This window comes from Xiphophorus hellerii, chromosome 1 (assembly GCF_003331165.1).
Source record: "Xiphophorus hellerii strain 12219 chromosome 1, Xiphophorus_hellerii-4.1, whole genome shotgun sequence".
NCBI classification, from domain to species: Eukaryota; Metazoa; Chordata; class Actinopteri; order Cyprinodontiformes; family Poeciliidae; genus Xiphophorus; species Xiphophorus hellerii.
Genome location: NC_045672.1, coordinates 9,567,963 through 9,595,383, shown reverse-complemented (window position 1 = coordinate 9,595,383; position 27,421 = coordinate 9,567,963). Strand labels below are relative to the sequence as shown.

At 38.8% G+C, this 27,421-nt stretch overlaps 1 protein-coding gene across 1 annotated transcript in view; it reads right to left on the bottom strand.

Annotated features, from left to right (window-relative positions):
• The window catches only part of celsr3 (cadherin, EGF LAG seven-pass G-type receptor 3), a 120,900-nt gene that overhangs the window by 52,300 nt on the left and 41,179 nt on the right, over positions 1-27,421 (bottom strand). The window contains 4 exon segments of the mRNA XM_032565568.1: positions 18,734-18,891; positions 19,529-19,617; positions 20,065-20,180; positions 22,868-23,090. Of these exon segments, the coding sequence (XP_032421459.1) occupies positions 18,734-18,891; positions 19,529-19,617; positions 20,065-20,180; positions 22,868-23,090 (586 nt within the window).

Genomic DNA, 27,421 nt, shown 5'->3' with positions numbered 1-27,421 from the left:
ACAGAGTCAAACACACAAGCGCTTAAGTAACAACTGAAGCAAATATCAACAGAATGAGTCATTAGCAAAGGATGTGGTGTCTGCATCAGAGGAGGCTGAGCTGGTAATGGATAAATGGAAAAGAAGAGAAAAATACGTTGAAGTGAAGTGAGTCTTTGGCCTTCGTCTTTGATCAGTCTCCTCTTCCTTCTGCGTTCAGCCAGAGCCGACAGGACACAGTGAGCTTGATTAGAGGACAGAGATTCACACTGTGACACGATGCCTTTTGAGCCAATGATCCTGCATAAACTGTCTGGGTTTTTTTTGCATCTGTTGGTGCATCTTATTACATCTGAGGACAAATGTTATATTCATAAGATGATTCTTTAAACTAAGTAAACTTCTTTATTAAATCTTAAATTCGCTGCAAATCTCCAAAACGCTGATCATTTATTGACTGTTTTTTCATCAAAAACTGATATTGGGCTACAAAATTCAAGTTTTAATTGGTGTTTTCCATGAAGTTGTGATTAATGAGACCAAATAAATGAGTATATATAAACATAAATATATATGTGTGAAAAATTTACATTTTATTAGTCATGTAGTCAGGAAAACTTCTGTTACCTTGTTTTTGCACTGGACCTGTTTGACGTGTTGTATACTGTTCCCCTTTCTGCTTTGAGATGATCTCTCTCTTAATTTACATTTTATGTAAATCAGTGATGACAGTGATACAACAATAAATATCTTGAAGTAAGCTTTGTGCTGCTTGTCTTTTTTTCTTTTATACGTCACACCAGAAGCAGAACAAATGTTTTTCTGATACGGTTAGAAATTCCACAAATCACAATTTCAGCTAAAACTCAAAACTAACCACACCAACGTTCTCTGGCATCGGTTTCTACTGTCTGACGGCCGCAGTTACCATGGTTGCTGAATGTTTTTGTTGTTCACAGGTTGTCCCGAGGGTCACTGACAAAGACGCATCTATGCACACATACTTAAGATCAATTTCTATCTGTTGTGTCCCACTAGCCTGGAAAAAACCCAGCTCCTTGATTTACGCCTTGCTTCATACACCGGGTCTAGACCCTGGGCTACTGAGAAATGATTGTCTAATAGAGGTGTGAACTTCAAGTTTCAAAGAATTAGATTACAATACCAAATTGCTAGCGTTTGGCAGTGACGTATAAAATGTGCCAGCTCAATCATGAAGGAATCATGAAGCTTAATGGTAAATGCAAACCATCCAAAATAGAAATGCCAAGCCAAATGGCATCTTTACCAGGAATAAAATGTCTTGAACATTCTTCTTGGTCCGACTTTAATTTCTCAATGCTAGGAGAAGTGGCCAACACAGACTGAAAGACTTTGTTCACTGCGGAGTCAGTGAACAAAACTACAAGCAGATTATAACACTAAAGGAGCCCAGAAAAGCGATATCATCGTTCACAACTTCTCCTTCTGTTCGCCGATTGGCCTGGTTGAAATCCTACTGGAGAAACCGAGGTCAGTGGGAGAAATCTCAGACAGAGTACTGAAGGGAGATGAGAATCAAGCTGAATTGCATGGAAAGGCATTTGCACAGCTAGTCTATCACATCGGGTTGAAGGTTTAACAGGTCCAGAAAGGAACCACAGACATCCCTCCCAGGCCAGACTAGACACATAGACCATCTTCATCAGTTCATTTTAAATCCTGCATCGTATTCAAAAACAATCTAATTATTATTAATAATAATGTCACCAAAAGCTGCTAATGCTGGTCATCTGATGGAGACATAAGAGAGAAGCTGCTATTCTTTTAAAAACAGATATAAACATTTGTTTACCAGTTTTAATTGTTAAAATACACAAAAAACCAACAGACTCATAACCAGTTTACAGGAGAGCATAGAAATGGACTCATTTATCTCCTTCCCGGCTATCAGCAATGTGGGCTGCTGTTGGTGTCAAGCTCTCAATTACACAGAAAAAGCTGGAAGACATTACATTCTGTCTATTACTTACATTTCCGCACCATACAGAACAAATGTGTTGGAGTGGGTTGTTTACAACCCATCAAATATGGAGCGGCAGCATCATTTCTTTGGGATCGTTCTTTATTCTATATTTATGCTAACGTGTAAAATGATTAAACCAAAATTATTTCTTTGTAGCTCTTCTCCAAGCGGGCAAAATTTCTTGTCACATTTTACAACAACAGCAGCAGCAAATGTCTGTAAGTTACATTTAATTTTCCTCTCAAGATATTTTTAAGTCAAGTATGATTCAAAATTTTAAACCTGATAGAATGATAAAAAAAACCTACTTAAATTAATGGTTTTAATATACTATTGTCAAACTAAACTTAATATTTAACTATTAAAATCCCTGTTTTAATCCCCAGCCTCCTGAAATATACACTTGCAAAGGGTTAATAGTTTGAGTCATGCAGAACTGATCTGACCGTTTCCATAGCAACGTTCAGAAGCAAGACATTCCCCCAGAACTACAGTGAGCTCATTGTAGCTATGACGACATCTATGACATAGATCTATGTCATAGATCTGTGTCATAGATCAAAGAATATCCGAGGTTATGAATGCGTCCATCTCAAAACATCAGGTATTTTACAAATAGCACTTTGACAGCATTTCAACCCCTCGCTCTCTTTTGCAAAGATTTTAATATGGAGAAACTTCTAACAGCTGCCGTCTTTTTTCCGTTGTCTTTTGGCGCCGGGTATTTAGTAACGACTGGTGTGAGAAAACTTGTGACCACACTATTTCCTGGTGTCACATTTGATTGTAGCAGCTATGAAGACGAGAACGTGGATTACGCCGAATACCTGTTCAACACTTTCGGGACTCGGAAGCAAACTATACCGGATAGAGAAGACTCGCAGCACGATGAGTCTACAGATGACGACACTGAAAAAGAAACTTCCCCGGCTGGGGAAGTTTGCTGTGAAGCAAAAAAACCTTCAGAGGTTGAGCCCAAAGACACCAAAGACTCAACCTCTCACTTGACCTTAGAAGTTGAGTCCGTAGACAAAACCTCCGACCCAACCTCCGACCCAACCTCCGACCCAACCTCCGACCCAACCTCCGACCCAACCTCCGACCCAACCTCCGGCCCAACCTCCGACCCAACCTCCGACCCAACCTCCGACCCAACCTCCGACCCAACCTCCGACCCAACCTCCGACCCAACCTCCGACCCAACCTCCGACCCAACCTCCGACCCAACCTCTGGCCCAACCTCTGACCCAACCTCTGACCCAACCTCCGACCCAACCTCTGGCCCAACCTCAGATCTGTCAGCGACATTAAAGAAAGAGACCCAAGAAGAGAAATCTGTCGCATTGGACAAATACCCCCCCAAACTTCCCAAAGCTCCCAGGAGACGAGAACCCCTCCTATCTGGCTGCGACGTCTGCAACGCAGAACGAAGACGTCGTCAAGAAAGGAAGAAACGTTTGCGCGGACGTGAAAAAAAAAAGAAGTGCTGCATCATATTTTGAATGCCTCGGAGGCGCATCTAAAATTATGAGGTGGTGAGCCTATGATTCGGATTTTACACCAAATAGAAATGATAACAGATTCAAGTTATGGATCTCAAAAGGTTTAACTACCTATTATTCATTTGTCCACAAAGGGATATTTCAGAGTTTTGAAACCTTACAGAAGGATCATGGACTGGAAAAAGATGATTTTTTAGGTACCTGCAGGTGAGACATTATTTTAATAGAAATTTTAAAGAGGTGTTGAGAAAAAATGATTCCAGTTTCATGGAGGTATTTCTAACACTAATTAAACCCAGATCAGACAGCAGAATTATCTCCTAAGTTATACAATGCCATACAGCTATCTAAACATGAGAATACAGAATACATAAAGAGGAAATGGGGAAAGGAAATTAAGGTAATAATCTCACAAGAAGATGGGAAGAAATATGTCAACTGCAGTGGGTCTCGACCTGGATCAAACACATGGCGGGAGTTTTGTTGGAAAAACATTGCACTGATTTTTTGTTACACCCATTCAGAGACGATATCAAAATAACGGGGACGCCTGCTGGAGACTTGTGCAGTCTAAAGGAGCCAACCACTTCCATGTTTTTTGAGACTGCCAAGTAATAAAACCATATTGGGAAGAGTTCCACAAACATATTGAAAATATATTCAATGTAAAAATTTCATTCAAATGTGAAACGTTGTACTTGGGCAACCTACAGTTGGACACATGGACCAACCAAGAGAAAAATCTTCTGGCTATACTACTGGCAGCCAGTAAGAAAGCCATCACAAGGGAATGGCTAAAACCAGACCCACCCACTATCGACGAATGGATTGAAATTGTTGATCAGATTTTTGTTATGGGAAAGATTTATTTTTCCCTCCAAGTTGAAAGAGGAAAGTTTTATAAGATCTGGACCAATTGGACTGAGTATGTAAAACCAATTAGATCTGACTTCATTTGATTGTTCTTGAGAACTATGTGCTCTGCCCTTGTATGTTCTTGTGGTTTTTTTTTATTGCTCGAGATGGTGCAATCCCCGTTATTGTTCAATTCTGTTCATTTTTGTTATTGTTCACAACAACATTTAGTAATAGTCTGTAAAAGAAAATACCAGAAAGGCAGTATGGACAAAATCACTTGGATTCTCCGGTTGTATACTCATGTACAATCTTAGATGGGTAAAGCTGTAATTAACGAATGTGATGGGAATCTCTCTTTGTAAATAAAAAAATAATTACAAAAAGAATTGCACAAAAATCCGTGAGGGACGGCGGAGTCCCTGCTCGAAATTCTGTGAACGAGGAGTACGGAGCCTCGTGCCAGAAGCCCATTAAAATGCTGTCTACATCGTTTTAAACTGTGTGATTGTGAGTGGGAATAAAAATAGCAATAGGTATTTTGTTCCATATAACACAGTAGGAGTGTAACAGGTAAACCTTTTATGGATGCAAACTCGACTAAAAACCCACCTGTTTAGGATTGTATTTGAAACGTAATCAATTACAAATTTATTGATGGAACCTGACTTAATGTCCTATTTTGATTGTTGATTCTATGTTGCATTGTGTTTCTGTGTTTGATATGATGTAAAGCACTTTGAAATGCCTTGCTGCTGAAATGTGCTATACAAATAAAATTTGATTGATTGATTGATTGATTAATGGGTTCTCTCCGGGTGCTCCGGCTTCCTCCCACAGTACAAAAAGATTTTGTTCACACTAGATAATAAATGGATGTTTTTTAATAATAATAAAAGTAATATTAATATTGCCACACAAAAAAAAACAGAATATGCAGTCCATTACAGTTTTATGTTTTTATTGCTTGATGTTTATTTAAGATTATTAATAAGTGATCAATGTGGTAGATTAGCTACCGCTCTACTGATGATCTGTCAGAGTTGCTGTTTAAGTCGCCTTTTTTATTTTCTATTCAGGGTCTGTATCCTTTTTTTTTTTTTTACTTTTAAAAACATTTTTGTATTGCATTAAAATGTCAATACAATATGGAAGCCTGTTTCCACCACTCTGTTAAAAAATAAATAAATAAATAAATTATCTCAAAATAATGAGATAATATCTCAAAATAATGAGATACTAAATAATAATGTATAATAAGATACAAAATATAAGATATTTTACTATTTTGTAGATATAATACTATATAATACTATTTGTATAAAATACAAAATAGTATTTTATTTTGAGATATCTCAAAATAATGAGATATTTTGAGATATCTCATTATTTTAAGCGTCAACCTCAAAATAATAAGATAATTTATTTAATTTTTTTAACAGAGTGGTGGAAACGGGCTTCCATACGTTTCCGCCACTCTGTTAAAAAAAAAAAATACATAATCTCATTATAATGAGATTATTTATCTCATTACAATGAAATAAATAATCTAAAAAAATATAAAATAAAAAAATATTTATTTTATTTTTTTTAACAGAGTGGCGGAAACGTATGGAAGCCCGTTTCCACCACTCTGTTAAAAAAATAAATAAAAAATAATCTCATAATAATGAGATAGTATCTGAAAATAATGAGATATTTTGAGATATCTCATTATTTTCAGATACCATCTCATTATTATGAGATTATTTATTTATTTATTTTTAAATAAATAAATGGCAGAAACAGGCTTCCATAGAGTTTGTGAAAACTTTTGCAAGGCGTTTCGTGAGTTCACAGAACTGACAATGTAGTGTATTGCTCTATGGGTACGAAAAGAAATATTCAGACAGACAATTAATAAGGAAATGTCTGTGCTTCAGTCTCGCTTTTATTGCTTCAGTTTTCCCCAATATTCCCTCAGTCACCTCTACGCAAAGATTAGACCTGGGAATCCTCTCTGACTGACTTCAGAGCAGGGTTTTAACAGATTAGACAGCGTAAATCGGAGCTGGATTATTTTACTTCTCCAGTTTTTGTTTGCTACAAAAGAAAGTAATGTGCTCGCTAACCTGATTGTTTTTAAGGGTCTAGTGTAGAAACTTTAGTAGGTTTTCAGGTGAAACAAAATAATACCAAGCAATTACAGTAACTGGCACCAGTGATGAGAAGCTTTTCCACTTTTGACAAATTCACAATTGAGATTTTTTTGAAGTCGCTAGAAAATATTGCTTTCCAGCACAAAATAAAACAGCAATTCAATAAATGCCCAACATTTGCCTAAACAAATACGGGAATACATTCAGTAGCTGAGTCGTTTTAAAACTAATCTAGTGGCCTACTGCTAGCTGGGCTGTATACTGACACCAACATCAATCAATTCTATTGGATTTTTACTTTGTGGAAATTACCTTTGAATAAACACGGAGCCCCTGATCAGTCGCAGATTATATTTAATGAAAGCTATCTGTGCGACGACGCTGGCACCTCTTGTGCAAACACCACTGACAGTGCAGGGCTGGGGGCAATTAAGTGGTTTTCAGTCAGTGCACTAGAAATAAAATCCGTTATGAAACAGCTGAGGTTTAAATCAAGGTAATATGGAGGAGAGCACGTCCTTTTAAAATAGATATATAAAGGTTTCAAACTGTGAGCAGTTTTCAGTTACTTCAGACTCTTAGTTTTTATTTCTTAGTCCAAAAACCGTAGAGTTTATTGAGGTACCAGTTCAGAACAATTTAACCTGCCTGGAGCATCAGTTGACTCCTGAATATTTTCACAAGTAAAAACTTTGTATCTATAGTTTTGTTTTCTGGTGGAAATCTTCACTATTGATCACATTTTACATCTGCCTGTGGTTCCATTAAAAAATAACCAGTGAATGTATCAAGAATAGCATAAAACTAAACATAAGCAAAGATCAGAAATTTAGATTCAAAATCAGCTTCTGAATATAGCAAATTTACTCCTAGCAGATTAACTAAGATTATTTTATTCAAATAAAATGTCTGTGAAATGAAATGAGACAAATATCATACAAAAGATTATAAAACAATTTGAAAAGTTATTGTTCTCTTGTATTGATATTTCAGAAAAATCTAAAATGATGTGTAATGCCCAGCGCACACTACACGATCTTAGAGCTATCGGCCGATTGTCGGCCCATTTTCAATACCTGAGAGATCACACATTAGCCCACAGAAATCCTAGGTATAACGGTTCGATCGGTTCAATCGTGCCGTGTGTTGTCCAACAATGGGCGCAAAATAATGGCTACAAGTTCAGTTAACTAATTTTAAAACCAGGCATTAATCAATGCTTTACTACAATCTGCCTGCAATGCATGTGGCTAGTGTCAGCGTAAAGTCCTGACTGAATGAAAATCATTATAACCTATTTATGTCACGTTAACGAAGAACAGCTGAAAAGTTACCGGGTTTATCAACTGCGGTAGCAATTTTGCTCAAACTCCTCACTTTGTCATTTCTATATTCTTTGCATGAAATGTTGAATAAACATTAATGTTGTTTCCACATTTCATCTCCTATGGACCTTACCAGAGGGGCCGCTTTTCATTGGCTGATGCCCATTCTACGTGGTCACGTGCGTGGACGTCTCACAAACACACGCTTCCCGTTAGCTAAGTACAGCATAACGGTGTGATGATTGAATGAATTATACTTATGCCCACTAGGTGGCGATCATGAGTTCATGTGAATGCATAAATGTAAAGAATAGAACAACAGAGTGAGAGAGTCTTGGGTGACACACCTGTAAGAAACCTGTGTGAGCAGACGCCTGATAAGAGACTTTAATAAAAGTGTCTGAGCAATACAAGATGCCTGGTCATTATCAAACACGAATATAACATGGTGTCAGGAGTGAACTGAGAGGCCGACCATGGAGCTGAAACCACCGGAGAGCTTGAAGCTGACGGGAAACGTGGATGAGCATTGGCGTGCCTTCAAACAACGCTTTCAACTATATGTCGCCGCATTGGGTTTGGAGACAAAGCCGGAGCCAAGAAAGGTAGCGATGTTGCTGACCATAGCGGGAGCGCAGGCTTTGGAAGTCTACAACACATTTATATTCGTGTTTGATGAACCAGACGACAAAGGAAAGTTGGATGTTGTGCTAAATAAATTTGATGATCATTGTTCACCTTGAATGCTATGAGAGATACGTGTTTCGTTCCCGAATGCAGACTCAGCATGAACCATTCGATAACTTTCTGACAGATCTGAAAGTAGAAGCTCAGTCATGCAATTTTGGCCTGCTGAAGGACTCGATGATCAGAGATCAGATCGTCTTTGGTGTACGTGATGGGAAGCTCAGAGAAAGACTGCTGAGAGAAGTGGAACTGACCCTGGAAACAGCTGTAAAGATGTGTCGGGCGAGCGAACTGTGTCTGCAGCAAGTGAGGACATTTTCTGAACTTTCAACAGGAACTACTTCACAGTTCAGTGACGGAGCAGCGGCAGTAGGAGTGGTGTCCTGCCAGAAAAAACGCAATGCACTGAGGAGGCAGCTGCCAGAGGAAGCCGTTATCAACTGTAAGCGCTGTGGATCACGGCATAAAGTGAGACAATGTCCTGCTTATGGTAAGCAGTGTTTAAATTGCCATGGAAAGAATCATTTTGCAAAGCAATGCTTTATGAAGAGGAAAGAAGAAAAAAAGAGGAATAGTGTAAACTTAGTAGAGGAAACTGACCTAAGTGACACATTCTTTATTGGTGTTGTGAATTGTGAAAATGAGTCAGAAAAAGTGCAGTGTGTTGACAGAGATGATAAATGGACAATTCCTTTGTTAATAAATGGAACCACAGTTAAGTTCAGATTGGACACAGGTGCTAAGGCGAACCTCATTAGCATGCCTGATATAAAAGAAATGCAAGTAAAACCTCATATAAAAGAAATAAAGTCGGGTCTAAGAGACTATAATGGACAATCAATTGAGTGCATTGGCACATGTCAGCTGAATGTGACAGTTAAAGGAACAAAACATCTTGTGTTCTTCTCAGTTGTAAAAGAAGATCATGAGTCACTTTTAGGTGATAAATCATGTGAAGAACTTGGACTGGTGAAAAGAGTGTATCACATAAACACTGAATTGAATGAATCTAATAACCCTGTTGATGCAATGCTTCAGGATTATGAGGATGTTTTTCAAGGATTAGGTGCTGTACCCTGCACATACACGATTCAGCTGAGAGAGGGCGCTCAACCTGTTGTGCATGCTACACGTCGCATTCCAGCACCACTGCGAGAGGAGTTGAAAAATGAGTTGGACAGAATGACCAGGTTGGGAGTCATTCAGAAAGTGGAAGAGCCCACCAATTGGGTTAATTCCATAGTGATTACCAAGAAGAAGAATGGAGAATTGAGAATATGCATGGAGCCAAAAGATCTAAATGAGAACATCAGGAGAGAACATTATCAAATACCCACTCGAGAGGAAATAATCAGTGAGATGGCTGGAGCAAGATATTTCACCAAGTTGGATGCAGCACAAGGGTTCTGGCAAGTAAAGCTGGATGAAAGCAGTACCAAGTATTGTACCTTTAACACGCCTTTTGGAAGATACTGTTTTCTAAGACTTCCTTTTGGAATAAAGTCGGCACCAGAAATATTCCACAGAGCGATGGAGCGGATCATAGAAGGCTTGGAAGGAGTGAGAGTCTACATTGATGACATCATTATCTGGGGATCAACAGCTCAAGAACACAATGACAGATTGAGACGCGTCATGGAGCGCATACAGAAAAATGGACTGAAGCTCAATAAAAATAAATGCGAGTTTGGCGTCAAAGAAATTATGTTTCTCAGAGACAAACTATCTGCCCAGGGTGTTCAACCAGATGAAGATAAAATAAAGGCTATCTTGAAAATGCCACCGCCTGTCGACAAAACGGGTGTCCTACGCATCATGGGGATGATTAATTTTATAGGAAAATTCATTCCCAATTTGAGTGCAAAGATGACAAACATTCGCAGACTCCTGTACAACGATAGTCAATTCCAGTGGACAGAAGTTCATGAACAAGAGTGGAAGGAATTAAAAAAATATCTGACTACGGAACCGGTGCTCATCTTCTACGATCCAACTAAAAAAATAAAACTATCTACAGATGCCTCAAAAGATGGGCTTGGAGCAGTTCTTCTTCAGGCTGAGAATGAACAATGGAAGCCAGTGGCTTATGCGTCCAGAGCCATGACCAAAGCTGAATGCAGATATGCTCAAATAGAAAAAGAATGCTTGGGGCTGGCTTATGGACTAGAACGGTTGCTTTGAGATGATCTCTCTCTTAATTTACATTTTATGTAAATCAGTGATGACAGTGATACAACAATAAATATCTTGAAGTAAGCTTTGTGCTGCTTGTCTTTTTTTCTTTTATACGTCACACCAGAAGCAGAACAAATGTTTTTCTGATACGGTTAGAAATTCCACAAATCACAATTTCAGCTAAAACTCAAAACTAACCACACCAGCGTTCTCTGGCATCGGTTTCTACTGTCTGACGGCCGCAGTTACCATGGTTGCTGAATGTTTTTGTTGTTCACAGGTTGTCCCGAGGGTCACTGACAAAGACGCATCTATGCACACATACTTAAGATCAATTTCTATCTGTTGTGTCCCACTAGCCTGGAAAAAACCCAGCTCCTTGATTTACGCTTTGCTTCATACACCGGGTCTAGACCCTGGGCTACTGAGAAATGATTGTCTAATAGAGGTGTGAACTTCAAGTTTCAAAGAATTCGATTACAATACCAAATTGCTAGCGTTTGGCCGTGACGTATAAAATGTGTCAGCTCAATCATGAAGGAATCATGAAGCTTAATGGTAAATGCAAACCATCCAAAATAGAAATGCCAAGCCAAATGGCATCTTTACCAGGAATAAAATGTCTTGAACATTCTTCTTGGTCCGACTTTAATTTCTCAATGCTAGGAGAAGTGGCCAACACAGACTGAAAGACTTTGTTCACTGCGGAGTCAGTGAACAAAACTACAAGCAGATTATAACACTAAAGGAGCCCAGAAAATCGATATCATCGTTCACAACTTCTCCTTCTGTTCGCCGATTGGCCTGGTTGAAATCCTACTGGAGAAACCGAGGTCAGTGGGAGAAATCTCAGACAGAGTACTGAAGGGAGATGAGAATCAAGCTGAATTGCATGGAAAGGCATTTGCACAGCTAGTCTATCACATCGGGTTGAAGGTTTAACAGGTCCAGAAAGGAACCACAGACATCCCTCCCAGGCCAGACTTGACACATAGACCATCTTCATCAGTTCATTTTAAATCCTGCATCGTATTCAAAAACAATCTAATTATTATTAATAATAATGTCACCAAAAGCTGCTAATGCTGGTCATCTGATGGAGACATAAGAGAGAAGCTGCTATTCTTTTAAAAACAGATATAAACATTTGTTTACCAGTTTTAATAGTTAAAATACACAAAAAACCACCAGACTCATAACCAGTTTACAGGAGAGCATAGAAATGGACTCATTTATCTCCTTCCCGGCTATCAGCAATGTGGGCTGCTGTTGGTGTCAAGCTCTCAATTACACAGAAAAAGCTGGAAGACATTACATTCTGTCTATTACTTACATTTCCGCACCATACAGAACAAATGTGTTGGAGTGGGTTGTTTACAACCCATCAAATATGGAGCGGCAGCATCATTTCTTTGGGATCGTTCTTTATTCTATATTTATGCTAACGTGTAAAATGATTAAACCAAAATTATTTCTTTGTAGCTCTTCTCCAAGCGGGCAAAATTTCTTGTGACATTTTACAACAACAGCAGCAGCAAATGTCTGTAAGTTACATTTAATTTTCCTCTCAAGATATTTTTAAGTCAAGTATGATTCAAAATTTTAAACCTGATAGAATGATAAAAAAAAACCTACTTAAATTAATGGTTTTAATATACTATTGTCAAACTAAACTTAATATTTAACTATTAAAATCCCTGTTTTAATCCCCAGCCTCCTGAAATATACACTTGCAAAGGGTTAATAGTTTGAGTCATGCAGAACTGATCTGACCGTTTCCATAGCAACGTTCAGAAGCAAGACATTCCCCCAGAACTACAGTGAGCTCATTGTAGCTATGACGACATCTATGACATAGATCTATGACATAGATCTATGTCATAGATCAAAGAATATCTGAGGTTATGAATGCGTCCATCTCAAAACATCAGGTATTTTACAAATAGCACTTTGACAGCATTTCAACCCCTCGCTCTCTTTTGAAAAAATTTTAATATGGAGAAACTTCTAACAGCCGCCGTCTTTTTTCCGTTGTCTTTTGGCGCCGGGTATTTAGTAACAACTGGTGTGAGAAAACTTGTGACCACACTATTTCCTGGTGTCACATTTGATTGTACCAGCTCTCAAGACGAGAACGTGGATTACTCCGAATACCTGTTCAATACTTTCGGGACTCGGAAGCAAACTATACCGGATAGAGAAGACTCGCAGCACGATGAGTCTTCAGATGACGACACTGAAAAAGAAACTTCCCCGGCTGGGGAAGTTTGCTGTGAAGCAAAAAAACCTTCAGAGGTTGAGCCCAAAGACACCAAAGACTCAACCTCTCACTTGACCTTAGAAGTTGAGTCCGTAGACAAAACCTCCGACCCAACCTCCGACCCAACCTCCGACCCAACCTCCGACCCAACCTCCGACCCAACCTCCGGCCCAACCTCCGACCCAACCTCCGACCCAACCTCCGACCCAACCTCCGACCCAACCTCCGACCCAACCTCCGACCCAACCTCCGACCCAACCTCCGACCCAACCTCCGACCCAACCTCCGACCCAACCTCTGGCCCAACCTCAGATCTGTCAGCGACATTAAAGAAAGAGACCCAAGAAGAGAAATCTGTCGCATTGGACAAATACCCCCCCAAACTTCCCAAAGCTCCCAGGAGACGAGAACCCCTCCTATCTGGCTGCGACGTCTGCAACGCAGAACGAAGACGTCGTCAAGAAAGGAAGAAACGTTTGCGCGGACGTGAAAAAAAAAAGAAGTGCTGCATCATATTTTGAATGCCTCGGAGGCGCATCTAAAATTATGAGGTGGTGAGCCTATGATTCGGATTTTACACCAAATAGAAATGATAACAGATTCAAGTTATGGATCTCAAAAGGTTTAACTACCTATTATTAATTTGTCCACAAAGGGATATTTCAGAGTTTTGAAACCTTACAGAAGGATCATGGACTGGAAAAAGATGATTTTTTAGGTACCTGCAGGTGAGACATTATTTTAATAGAAATTTTAAAGAGGTGTTGAGAAAAAATGATTCCAGTTTCATGGAGGTATTTCTAACACTAATTAAACCCAGATCAGACAGCAGAATTATCTCTAAGTTATACAATGCCATACAGCTATCTAAACATGAGAATACAGAATACATAAAGAGGAAATGGGGAAAGGAAATTAAGGTAATAATCTCACAAGAAGATGGGAAGAAATATGTCAACTGCAGTGGGTCTCGACTGGATCAAACACATGGCGGGAGTTTTGTTGGAAAAACATTGCACTGATTTTTTGTTACACCCATTCAGAGACGATATCAAAATAACGGGGACGCCTGCTGGAGACTTTGCCAGTCTAAAGGAGCCAACCACTTCCATGTTTTTTGAGACTGCCAAGTAATAAAACCATATTGGGAAGAGTTCCACAAACATATTGAAAATATATTCAATGTAAAAATTTCATTCAAATGTGAAACGTTGTACTTGGGCAACCTACAGTTGGACACATGGACCAACCAAGAGAAAAATCTTCTGGCTATACTACTGGCAGCCAGTAAGAAAGCCATCACAAGGAAATGGCTAAAACCAGACCCACCCACTATCGACGAATGGATTGAAATTGTTGATCAGATTTTTGTTATGGGAAAGATTTATTTTTCCCTCCAAGTTGAAAGAGGAAAGTTTTATAAGATCTGGACCAATTGGACTGAGTATGTAAAACCAATTAGATCTGACTTCATTTGATTGTTCTTGAGAACTATGTGCTCTGCCCTTGTATGTTCTTGTGTTTTTTTTTTATTGCTCGAGATGGTGCAATCCCCGTTATTGTTCAATTCTGTTCATTTTTGTTATTGTTCACAACAACATTTAGTAATAGTCTGTAAAAGAAAATACCAGAAAGGCAGTATGGACAAAATCACTTGGATTCTCCGGTTGTATACTCATGTACAATCTCAGATGGGTAAAGCTGTAATTAACGAATGTGATGGGAATCTCTCTTTCTAAATAAAAAAATAATTACAAAAAGAATTGCACAAAAATCCGTGAGGGACGGCGGAGTCCCTGCTCGAAATTCTGTGAACGAGGAGTACGGAGCCTCGTGCCAGAAGCCCATTAAAATGCTGTCTACATCGTTTTAAACTGTGTGATTGTGAGTGGGAATAAAAATGGCAATAGGTATTTTGTTCCATATAACACAGTAGGAGTGTAACAGGTAAACCTTTTATGGATGCAAACTCGACTAAAAACCCACCTGTTTAGGATTGTATTTGAAACGTAATCAATTACAAATTTATTGATGGAACCTGACTTAATGTCCTATTTTGATTGTTGATTCTATGTTGAATTGTGTTTCTGTGTTTGATATGATGTAAAGCACTTTGAAATGCCTTGCTGCTGAAATGTGCTATACAAATAAAATTTGATTGATTGATTGATTGATTAATGGGTTCTCTCCGGGTGCTCCGGCTTCCTCCCACAGTACAAAAAGATTTTGTTCACACTAGATAATAAATGGATGTTTTTTAATAATAATAAAAGTAATATTAATATTGCCACACAAAAAAAAACAGAATATGCAGTCCATTACAGTTTTATGTTTTTATTGCTTGATGTTTATTTAAGATTATTAATAAGTGATCAATGTGGTAGATTAGCTACCGCTCTACTGATGATCTGTCAGAGTTGCTGTTTAAGTCGCCTTTTTTATTTTCTATTCAGGGTCTGTATCCTTTTTTTTTTTTTTACTTTTAAAAACATTTTTGTATTGCATTAAAATGTCAATACAATATGGAAGCCTGTTTCCACCACTCTGTTAAAAAATAAATAAATAAATAAATTATCTCAAAATAATGAGATAATATCTCAAAATAATGAGATACTAAATAATAATGTATAATAAGATACAAAATATAAGATATTTTACTATTTTGTAGATATAATACTATATAATACTATTTGTATAAAATACAAAATAGTATTTTATTTTGAGATATCTCAAAATAATGAGATATTTTGAGATATCTCATTATTTTAAGCGTCAACCTCAAAATAATAAGATAATTTATTTTATTTTTTTAACAGAGTGGTGGAAACGGGCTTCCATACGTTTCCGCCACTCTGTTAAAAAAAAAAAATACATAATCTCATTATAATGAGATTATTTATCTCATTATAATGAGATAAATAATCTAAAAAAATATAAAATAAAAAAATATTTATTTTATTTTTTTTAACAGAGTGGCGGAAACGTATGGAAGCCCGTTTCCACCACTCTGTTAAAAAAATAAATAATAAATAATCTCATTATAATGAGATAGTATCTGAAAATAATGAGATATTTTGAGATATCTCATTATTTTCAGATACTATCTCATTATTATGAGATTATTTATGTATTTATTTTTAAATAAATACATGGCAGAAACAGGCTTCCATAGAGTTTGTGAAAACTTTTGCAAGGCGTTTTGTGAGTTCACAGAACTGACGATGTAGTGTATTGCTCTATGGGTACGAAAAGAAATATTCAGACAGACAATTAATAAGGAAATCTCTGTGCTTCAGTCTCGCTTTTATTGCTTCAGTTTTCCCCAATATTCCCTCAGTCACCTCTACGCAAAGATTAGACCTGGGAATCCTCTCTGACTGACTTCAGAGCAGGGTTTTAACAGATTAGACAGCGTAAATCGGAGCTGGATTATTTTACTTCTCCAGTTTTTGTTTGCTACAAAAGAGAGTAATGTGCTCGCTAACCTGAATGTTTTTAAGGGTCTAGTGTAGAAACTTTAGTAGGTTTTCAGGTGAAACAAAATAATACCAAGCAATTGCAGTAACTGGCACCAGTGATGAGAAGCTTTTCCACTTTTGACAAATTCATGATTGAGATTTTTTTGAAGTCGCTAGAAAATATTGCTTTCCAGCACAAAATAAAACAGTAATTCAATAAATGCCCAACATTTGCCTAAACAAATACGGGAATACATTCAGTAGCTGAGTCGTTTTAAAACTAATCTAGTGGCCTACTGCCAGCTGGGCTGTATACTGACACCAACACCAATCAATTCTATTGGATTTTTACTTTGTGGAAATTACCTTTGAATAAACACGGAGCCCCTGATCAGTTGCAGATTATATCTAATGAAAGCTATCTGTGCGACGACGCTGGCACCTCTTGTGCAAACACCACTGACAGTGCAGGGCTGGCGGCAATTAAATGGTTTTCAGTCAGTGCACTAGAAATAAAATCCGTTATGAAACAGCTGAGGTTTAAATCAAGGTAGTATGGAGGAGAGCACGTCCTTTTAAGATAGATATATAAAGGTTTCAAACTGTGAGCAGTTTTCAGTTACTTCAGACTCTTAGTTTTCATTTCTTAGTCCAAAAACCGTAGAGTTTATTGAGGTACCAGTTCAGAACAATTTAACCTGCCTGGAGCATCAGTTGACTCCTGAATATTTTCACAAGTAAAAACTTTGTATCTATGGTTTTTGTTTTCTGGTGGAAATCTTCACTATTGATCACATTTTACATCTGCCTGTGGTTCCATTAAAAAATAACCAGTGAATGTATCAAGAATAGCATAAAACTAAACATAAGCAAAGATTAGAAATTTAGATTCAAAATCAGCTTCTGAATATAGCAAATTTACTCCTAGCAGATTAACTAAGATTATTTTATTCAAATAAAATGTCTGTGAAATGAAATGAGACAAATATCATACAAAAGATTATAAAACAATTTGAAAAGTTATTGTTCTCTTGTATTGATATTTCAGAAAAATGTAAAATGATGTGTAATGCCCAGCGCACACTACACGATCTTAGAGCTATCGGCCGATTGTCGGCCCATTTTCAATACCTGAGAGATCACACATTAGCCCACAGAAATCCTAGGTATAACGGTTCGATCGGTTCAATCGTGCCGTGTGTTGTCCAACAATGGGCACAAAATAATGGCTACAAGTTCAGTTAACTAATCTTAAAACCAGGCATTAATCAATGCTTTACTACAATCTACCTGCAATGCATGTGGCTAGTGTCAGCGTAAAGTCCTGACTGAATGAAAATCGTTATAACCTATTTATGTCACGTTAATGAAGAACAGATGAAAAGTTAGCGGGTTTATCAACTGCGGTAGCAATTTCGCTCCAACTCCTCCTCATGTCATTTCTATATTCTTTGCATGTTGAATAAACATTAATGTTGTTTCCACATATCATCTCCAATGTCCGCTGGACTTTGGGTTGTGCTGTGTCAGCTGTTTGGGATTCCCCGACGTAATTTCCCCTCAGAAAGCGTGGAGGAGAATCCGCGCTTTCTGATTGGCTACCTGTCACATTCGACAGGCTGCTAACGATCCCAGTCTGGGAAAACCCCTTATTTAGATGGGAGCGGCAACAACGATCTACCATAACACACCACACTCTACAGGATGATAGGTTATGAAATCGTAAGCGACAATCTTAGAACGGCCGACGTTCTAAGATTGTCGTAAAAATAGCAGCAGAAAATCGTGTAGTGTGAACTATTGCATCAGGTAGTCGTTGTGCCCATCTTCTCTATTTAAATCTAATTATTACTGAAGGGCAACATAATATACAGACTTCATAATCTGCACTCTTTTGGTTGAATGCAGTATTTATTTCCACTTTGGCTTTATGTTGTTTAGTTTTTATTCAAGTACATTTTTTGTTAATGGAGACTGAGAATCCATTTTATTTTTGTTTTTGGTTTATTTGTTTATTTTGTTTATCAATTCCAGTGTTATGTGTTCTTTTGAAAATAAAGTGTATCTATCTTTGGCAGGAAATCGCATGGATTATTACGTCATTTCCATTAAATCAGTGTAAAAAGGTCTTCAAACAATATTATTGTTTATCGCAATAATTTTTGAGACAATTAATCGCTCAGCAAAATTTGTTATCGTGACAGGCCTATGACCTAAATAGAAACACAAGAAAAACCACAGATCTTGACAATGTGTTGTTTTTACTTCAGCTCCAAAAAAACAAAAACAAAAAATCACATCCACTTTATGTAATTAGAGAAGAGAACAAATAAAGAGAAAAAAACTCACTTCTTGCTGCTGGTCTGTTTGCCCTGTGCAGCACAGCTATAATTTCCAAGCTGCGTACCGAAGCGAAGCGAGAGAGCCGTGTCGCAGTCGTCGATGCTCACCACGGCCACCTTCTCGTCAGACGGACCCTGGGCTTCTCCGATCAAACTGCGTCTGGGCTGAACACATACATTTACATACGCGGGATTAAAAACCAATCCAAAGAGCTAGAAGAGAATGAAACAAGTTGAGTTAAGATGACATGCAGGAAAGAGAACAGCTTTTGCTTATTAAATCTAAGAACCACAGTTGAGAAACACTGTGCTACAGTATTAAATGTTAATGAAAAAAAGGTTGGGGGAATCATAGTTAGTGTGGCAAGAAGTAAAAGCAGAAATTTAGCAAAAACAAAGAACAGCAGGCGGAAGAGATTCCTAATCTTTCCATCAGGGTTTTAGTTTTAAAAAGGGAAAGCATGGCAGGATAAAAGGAAGAGGGATGTTTTTGTGCATCATGACACGCATTCATACTCACATAGCGTGTAGCCGGCTGAAGAAAATGAAGCAAAACAAAAAACAATGTAGAAAATTAAAAGAGATGTGCAGCAAATATGCATGAGAATAATGGGGACAAGCAAACGCCCACATAAAAAAATAAGCACACGCAGAAACAAATCGTCTCAAATCAAAGTGCTCCGTCAGCACGGAAAACTTTTCTGCCAACACATCAGAAGCACAAACAACAAGCGAAACAGGAATCAGAGATCAAAGTCGAGGGATGAAAATTGTGGAGGTTCGCAGGGAGCGGCAAACCCACCTTGTTGTAGTAATGGATGTGAACCGTGTGCCAGTTTCCATCGCTCACGCCTCCGAGCAGGAAGGGGCTCACCTGAGTGGACGACTCACCTGGAGGCGGATGGAGGAAGACGTGTTAAACCTGAGCAGGTGGCATCATGGTTGTGCTTGTTCATCATAGAAACACTTTACTTTTGAGAGCGATGCAGGAATACGGCCTGTTGTATGTCCTGATTAAAATAAATGCGCTCATTTACAACGATCTTTGCGATTCCATGTGCAAAATAAATTAATTTTCATTCAACAACATTACTCTCTTTGTTTTGACTCAAAGCATTTCCTCCCTGGAGGCACAAGGAGACAGATAATTAGATATTATCGTCCCTGTGGGGAAATTCCTTTCCACAGCCTGCACATGTTCATGAGGCATGAACAAAATTTACAGCTTTATGAGAAAAATACAGTAGACGTATGCGCTATATTTACACTCCCACAAAGCTTTCTTCTGGGAATACAAACAGTGTTAAGCAGAGCCTCACTCTTCAGCTGATGAAGTACCTGTGGAATATTTGAAGACCACTTGTCCTTCTTGGATCTCCAGTGCGATGAAATCATGTTTCTCATTGAAGCGTCCGTTGTAGAAGAGAAGACCGCTCTTCTCCAGAGTGGCAAAACTAGACAAGACACACACACACACACCCCTATGATTCATCCAATAAGTATTGGTGAACAGGCCTTATGATAGTGTTACGAACTACCAGGAAGGTTAAATGGATACAACCCAATCATCCCAGGAGACTATATTTTTAACTCCGCCAATGTTTAAGGTCAGGTTCAGCTTTGTTCAAGCTAAGAGATAATTAATGTGTGATACGGCTGAATAAATCATAAAGTCTAGAAGGTTAAACTTTATACAGTTACAAATCCTTGTTAGTATTTTCTTACAATACAGAACAGCTGCAATGTGTAGAAATTTACAGAGAAGAAAAGCTTTCTATAAAACATAAGATAATCCGTCATAAAACCTTATTTGGGGATAATTTCTCGTCTACATAAACTCTAGTCTCATCCTTGTGCATCCGACGTGTCATTATGCCATCTTTTAATGCATGCAGATCAAATCTCTACATGCCTCCAGAAACAGGAGAAAAAAATGGAACATCCTGACCTTTGTCTGCAGAGTTAATGTATCAGAGATGCACACAACTAGAGGGAGCAAACATATGCAAAGAAGGTTGCTTTACATCTTCTAGATAGCGTAATTACTGTTAGGGAAATTCATGACTTGAACTCCTCATCAAAATGAAGTGACTTATTCCCACTAGTAATAAAACTGCATGTATAAATATTATGTCGTCGTTATAATTTCTTTTCCTAAAACTGGTTCAACTCGTCAGTCGGCTATGACTTCCAGTAGAGCTGAAGACATGAAAAATGTCTGGAAAAAAAACAAAACAAAAACAGCTTGTCTACTCACACTTTTCCCCAACTGGGCTGTAAATACGTTTCTACCGCAGGGTAAAACATTGTGTTTTCATATCTCAGTTCAGTAGCGCAATAATTACCAATACTTTAACACAGTGGGTTACAAATACAAGACCTTTACAAACATTTTTTGTAGTTGTAAACAAAGTTCTAACCTATGTCACAAAACACCGAAAGTCAAAGAAACTTAGAAACTACGACTGTGGCGTCCGTTTCTCAGCTCTTAATGAGATGTTTCAGGGTACCTGGGTGTAGGCAAGAAGACAACAAACTATTTTATTACTAATAATAAACCATATTACTAACCTTCTAACCTGGTGTGTGTAACTAGTTTCACCGAGTAGGCCTGTTATGACTATTTATTTCTATGAACATTGAACACTGTTCTAACCTCCTGAAGCAAGAAGCTGTGCTGCAGTGTGAATGCAAGTATGTTTGTAAAAACTAAAAAATAAGTGAAAATTAAGTGCTACCTATGCACAATGCTTATATGTGACAATTTTATTTAACACCTCCTATAAAAAGAGTATGCCCTTTTGTAAAATTAGGTTGGTATATTGTGTAGCTTTGTTAATATCTTAAATTTGAATGAACATTTAACACCGGAACTGGAGGACGTTTTAAATATCCAACATAAATAAATAAAACAACCAAAAATAAAATTGTCATTCAGTTAAGTTAAGACCAACATGCCAGACTGAAGACTTTTGTTATCCAGTTTTTGGTAGAGGGAGAGAAAAACGATAAATCGTGCAAGTGGAAGTTATTGAGCCTGTTTTAATTTATCATGCGATTACTTGATTTATTGCTTATTGTAACAGGGCTTGGAGCATCCAGCATCAATCGGTCTATCTTCTATAAAGAAGTAACGTTAACAGATTTGTTAAAAGCTCATAAATTAAGGCTCTCCTTAAGAAAGACCCCCTGTTAGCCCTTAACTTCATTCCTCCACTTATCATCGCTACACAAATGGACGCCACAAATCAATAGAACAAATCAGACGCAGCGCTTTAAGGCACCCACGACTGACGTCTCCCAGAAACCACTAATGGTGGCCTTATCAGGCCAGCAACAACCCCACGGGCAACATCACCTTAGCAACTATCATTAGATGACTTCACCCATGGCAACCATCCCATAATTCTGCATGGCCACTCCTTGAGATCTCCCTTGGAGATCCAATTGGCATGTTAAGAGGCTGCAGACAAATGAGTGTGGGGGTCGTAGCTTACTAGTAGAGTTAATCAAAAGCAGACAAAGCAAGACTGGAAACTATAGTTAATTGGTAGCTTATTAGTAAACAATGTTCTGGCAAGCTCATAAGACTTTATATATGCATTCATTTACTTCACAGAAGTAAAAACAAATCCTTTTATTAGCCTTTCTTAATTAAATAAGTTGAACATTTATGTCCAACTTATTAAAAAAAAAAAAAAAAAACACATCTTATCAGCTCTGAAAACCAAGCTTTTTATTTTCCTGATCTGACATGAAAAGATTGAGGTCACCCATGTGTAAGCCTAAAGGATAGGAGACAAAAACGGGAATTAGATGTAAGATAAGAAGATAAATTTTAAGGACAGGAGGTCGCAGAGATGCTACTGAAACCAGCAAATAGGCAGATGAAAGAGAAGTGTGTGGAGAAACGGCCCTCCTCAATGGAGGGAGTCGGCAACGGGAGAAAAGATGAGTTGCAGGATTGATCTCACATAGAGATTAAATGAATAGATTAAAGAGAAGATGCTCTGTGAGGGAAGCCAGAATCAAAGATGAATACCTAAGGATCTCAGTCTGTCAGAGGCTGGATGATGAGGAGCAGACAGAAGACAAGCTACAAAGAAAGACTTTCTAATTGTGCGCTTTAAACTCTACTGACCTCAATGAAATGGAGAGGTGAAATCTCTGCCTGAGGCCCCGGAACATCGCAAAGGATTTCGGTGGGAAGGACCTGGCGGTGACGGTGCAGTACGGCCGCTCGTAGCCTCCCGGCGGACACTCACAGCGGAAACCTCCACCGGAAAGCTCCCGACATGTCCCTCCATTACGACACACGCCGGGCACGCACCGACCCTGCCTCCGGTCCAACTCACATCGGTCACCTGAAATAAGGAAAATAAATCATCAGTTTATATGTCAACGAATGAAGCAGATGAAACTAAACCTTTAGAAAATACACACTTGCTGCAAAACAGTTCTTGTTTCACCCCAGAGCTACTACACTGTGGGATGATATGCGGAGTTATCAGATGTTACATATAAGAAGAAACAAACACCCTGAAATACAGAGATCCTTTTCAGGAATTTCTTTAAAGTGGGATAAAAACAAGCCAGTGAAAAAAGCAGATGCTTTAGGCGAGCATCGTTCAGACGGACAGATCTTTACCTCTGTGACAAACATTCTGGTTAATACCTTTGGCTCAGATTAAATACTCTTTAAAATGAGGCTGCATGAGGCACTAAGTGAGTACTCAGGGAAAATGCATCAGAAAGGGTCAGGATAGCAGATTAAATCTATTCTAATCCTGAAAACGTGTAGCTGGATTATTATATACTACCTGTCAGTAGTTTAGTCACACTCTTCAGTGAAATAGTTAATGGATTCTACATTTTTTATGGGCTCCTAATGATTTATTTCAACCATTTTGCTTTTTTTTCATTTAGTGCAAAGAAACTTTTACATGTTTCTTTTTAAAAGACATGAACAGTAAACACAGTAAAGTAAAGTCAGGGCTTGTCTCTTCAAAAACTGGTTCTGACCAGTCATACAGAAATCCTTAATGAAAAGCACTGAGTGCGACTTACTTACATACAAAGGGTTTATGGTAAGGAGAGGAAAGACAGACTTTTAAAAAAGTTCTTAATTCAAGCAGTGAGAAACCAGTTTGGTCGTTTCTCCGCACCAAACAGTAAACGTCTGTTTTACTAATTGGGGGAAAATGAATGTAAAGCTATTTACAAGAGTTCACCCCCTGGTTTTGCCGTGTGGAGGAAGCACTAACTGGAGAAAAGAAGTGCCCACTTGGTTAATATGTGTTTCTGTTATCGAACAGAAGGGTGAGCTACTTACTGATGACAGAAAAAATTGGTGAAAGATTTATCCAGTCACAATGTCTTATGGGGAAACACAACTAGCATAATCAATGCATCCTGATCAGATCTTGCCCCAACTATCTCAACTCACTTCTTTCAATGTGGAACAGCAGCTCTGCACAGATGATGGAGCATCTCAACATACCTCTGCTGCTGTATTCATGATCTCTTTTCTTCAGCCGTGACCCAGAAAAGATAAAGGTCAGTCAGAGTGAAGACAGACCAGAAAATCTAGAGTTTAATGTTTTCAACAAGGAAGACCTTCTCAGTGCCTGCAATACTGCAAACGTTGCACCAACCTGTCCATCCTTCTCCAAAGCCACCCACGTGAAAAAACACACCAAAGCACATGAAGCCCTCCGCCTGAAGTAGAGACCGACCCCCACAACCCAACAAGAGCAGGTTGAGAACCATTGGCTCAGACCTAACAAAGCTGACTCTCACTCTGTGGACCCGCTCCACTTCACGGCGAAGGTCCCGGCTTGATGGCGCCAAGAGATCGACATCTTCTGCGAAAAGCAAGGATGATCCCCAAATGACACCTTCCTCTCATGACTATGCTATGAGATCCTGTTATTGAACACGTTACTCTGACTACATGGTTGTGCATGTTGAATATTTTACGGTTCATAAGGTTCTAAAAACCAGGGAAATTGATCATGTCTTTTGGTTTTGAAAACATAGAAATTCAGATATGCAATCAGCTAATCAGTCTCTCTGCTGCTCCGTGGATCAACAAATACTGTGTGGGACTCTGACGAGTTAAAGGAGGTTTTCCAACATGGGAGTTTTTATAATTATTTAACATGTATGGCAGTGGTTTATTAGAATGCTAAAAAATTCAATTCCTCCTTGATTAGAGAATGGATGAAGCTATGCTAATTTCTAGCCGAGTTTGCATTGGGCTAATATTTTCCATCCTTTTAAAAGAAATCAAAATTACATTTGAAAGTTTCCTCCTTAAAGCCATGAGATATTCTGAGGCTGTTTGAAGCTGAAGGTGCATCTCTGCAGGATATAAAGAGAAAGAAATATCTTCCTGTTGACTCAATTCTGTTGCTTCGGAAATGGGTGGCAAAACAAAAACAGCATGAACAAATCTGCAGACGGGAATAAACACAAATTTGGCTGCGAGTCAAGAAAGTGCTAGTCTGAGTTTGAACTCCTCCCGGTCCCCCCCACCCCCTCTCTCACACACACACACACACCCCCACACACCCACACAAACAGAAGCACTGCAGAAATAGGTACATAAGGAAGCACATTGACTTTCTCTTTTCACCTTTCCTTGAGCGCATTTGGACACACACACTGTCTGACATTTAGCAGCTGCTCACAAAGAACACCCACACACACTGCCCCCTCGCATCGGCAGAGCAGACGGGTTTGAAAGTAGCCTAAAGACAGATGGCTCCTTGAGGACCCACTTTAGAACCTGCTGACGGCCCCAAAATACACACAGACAGTGAGATACCAGACAAAACAAAACCAAATTGCTAACACATCAATAATTAACACAATGCAGATATATTTTATATCCAAAACGGACATAAACACTTTATTTCCCTCTCTTTCTACCTCATACGCACACACATCAACACATACATGGATCATTGCCCCTGCCCTCGAGGCTGTCGGGTTTGATCATGTAACTGTCTTTGCTGGCACTTTGTTTTCGCTGCTTTTAGATGCCAGAGAAGCCGCTGGCAGCGACCTCACATCTTTACAGGGACACACACACAGACACGCACACGCCTGCATACAGCACTGCAGATGTGAGTCAATAAAAGTCCTCACCTTTCCTCGTGACCAATTAGATATAAATTTGGCATGACACACGCAAGACACGGCCACTTCCAGACCGCCATCCCACATACAGCAAAAAAACCACACATTTAGAGAAACACATAAAGATTCTGCAGGGCGAGTCAAAGAAACACACCAAGAGGAAGGCTGTAAAAACTCACATGTCTGATTCACATGTTGATACGGAGTCTATCTGACACAGGACAAATCGAATGGCACGCTGTTAGTTCTAAAGCTTTGGGAGCTTTTACAAGAACATTCAGCTGCTTCACGGCATTTCCAAGATTAATCTGACCTCAGCTGAGTATTCTCTGGACTCTTGATCATTTCCTGTTTATTTGAACCATGATTTCTCCTCGCAAATGTCTTCATAACCATTTCACTTTTCAAGAAATCCAGTCTGTTGACGGGACAACTGTTAGTGGTGCGTTCACAAACCTCGCTTTTTTGAAAGAGTGTCGAGAGAGAGAGAACCCGCTTCTGGAAGTCCTGTTTGTAGTTTGCACCGAGTCACCTTTGGGATAAAGCAAACAAGCAGAAACACAGACAAATTCTACGCTTTGACCACAAGCAAAACACCACACCACCCTGAACACACACTGCCCACTTTGAAACACGGTGGTGGTGGTGGTATGATGTTGTGGGGATTCTTTTTTTACCAACAGTGAGAAGAAAACAGGCCAATAACAAACAATCAGAGCTATAAAGTAATGATTCAGATCAAACGTGTCAAACTGGATTCTTTTTGTTGAGTCTATCACCAAAATATTCCCAGTAAATCATTGAAGTTTGTGTTTTTTAACAAGGTAAAATGTGAACATGTGTATCAGGATGTGAATATTCGGCACTGTATGCATAAAGCATCAAATCCTTGTAAAAAAAAAAAAAAAAAAAATCCACTTCATTTGTTAGCACCCACCTGATCTCATCAATTAATAAGAGGTCTCTGTTTCTTGGCCCGACTCTTGATGGCTGTCGCCGTTTATCTGAGCCGTGTTTTCTTCCATATATCACTCTCTCGCAGTTTGTCCACTCTGCTTTTAATCACCCTGTTTCTCTGCCTCACTTAATTTGCCATGGCTCCGGGCGGGCCCGTATCTTCCCGATTTTGGCTGACAAGCACTCTCTCTTTCACACCGCGGCTGCGTCAAACCCCCCGGGGATGCGAACGCTCTCACCCATACAGAGAGACACCCAGACACAATCCCAGCTCAGCTTACAACGACTTGGGGACGTTTCAGAATGATCACATCTGCCTGTCCGTGTTTTGCCTTCCCTCATGACGCCGGTCATCGCAGGTTAAGTCTACACTCGCCTGTGAGTGTACACAACAGGGAAGCAATTATATTGGAAAAAAAACAAAAAAACTGAAGTATATAGACTGGGAGAACCACCACTCCATATTCCTGCTTTTGTTTGCAGCAACCGCTCATCCGTAGAGACCCTCTCATTAATATTAAAATAAATAAATACGCATTAATACTCATGAATTATGCGTGAGGTGAGACCTTAACACAGACAACTACAAACGCAT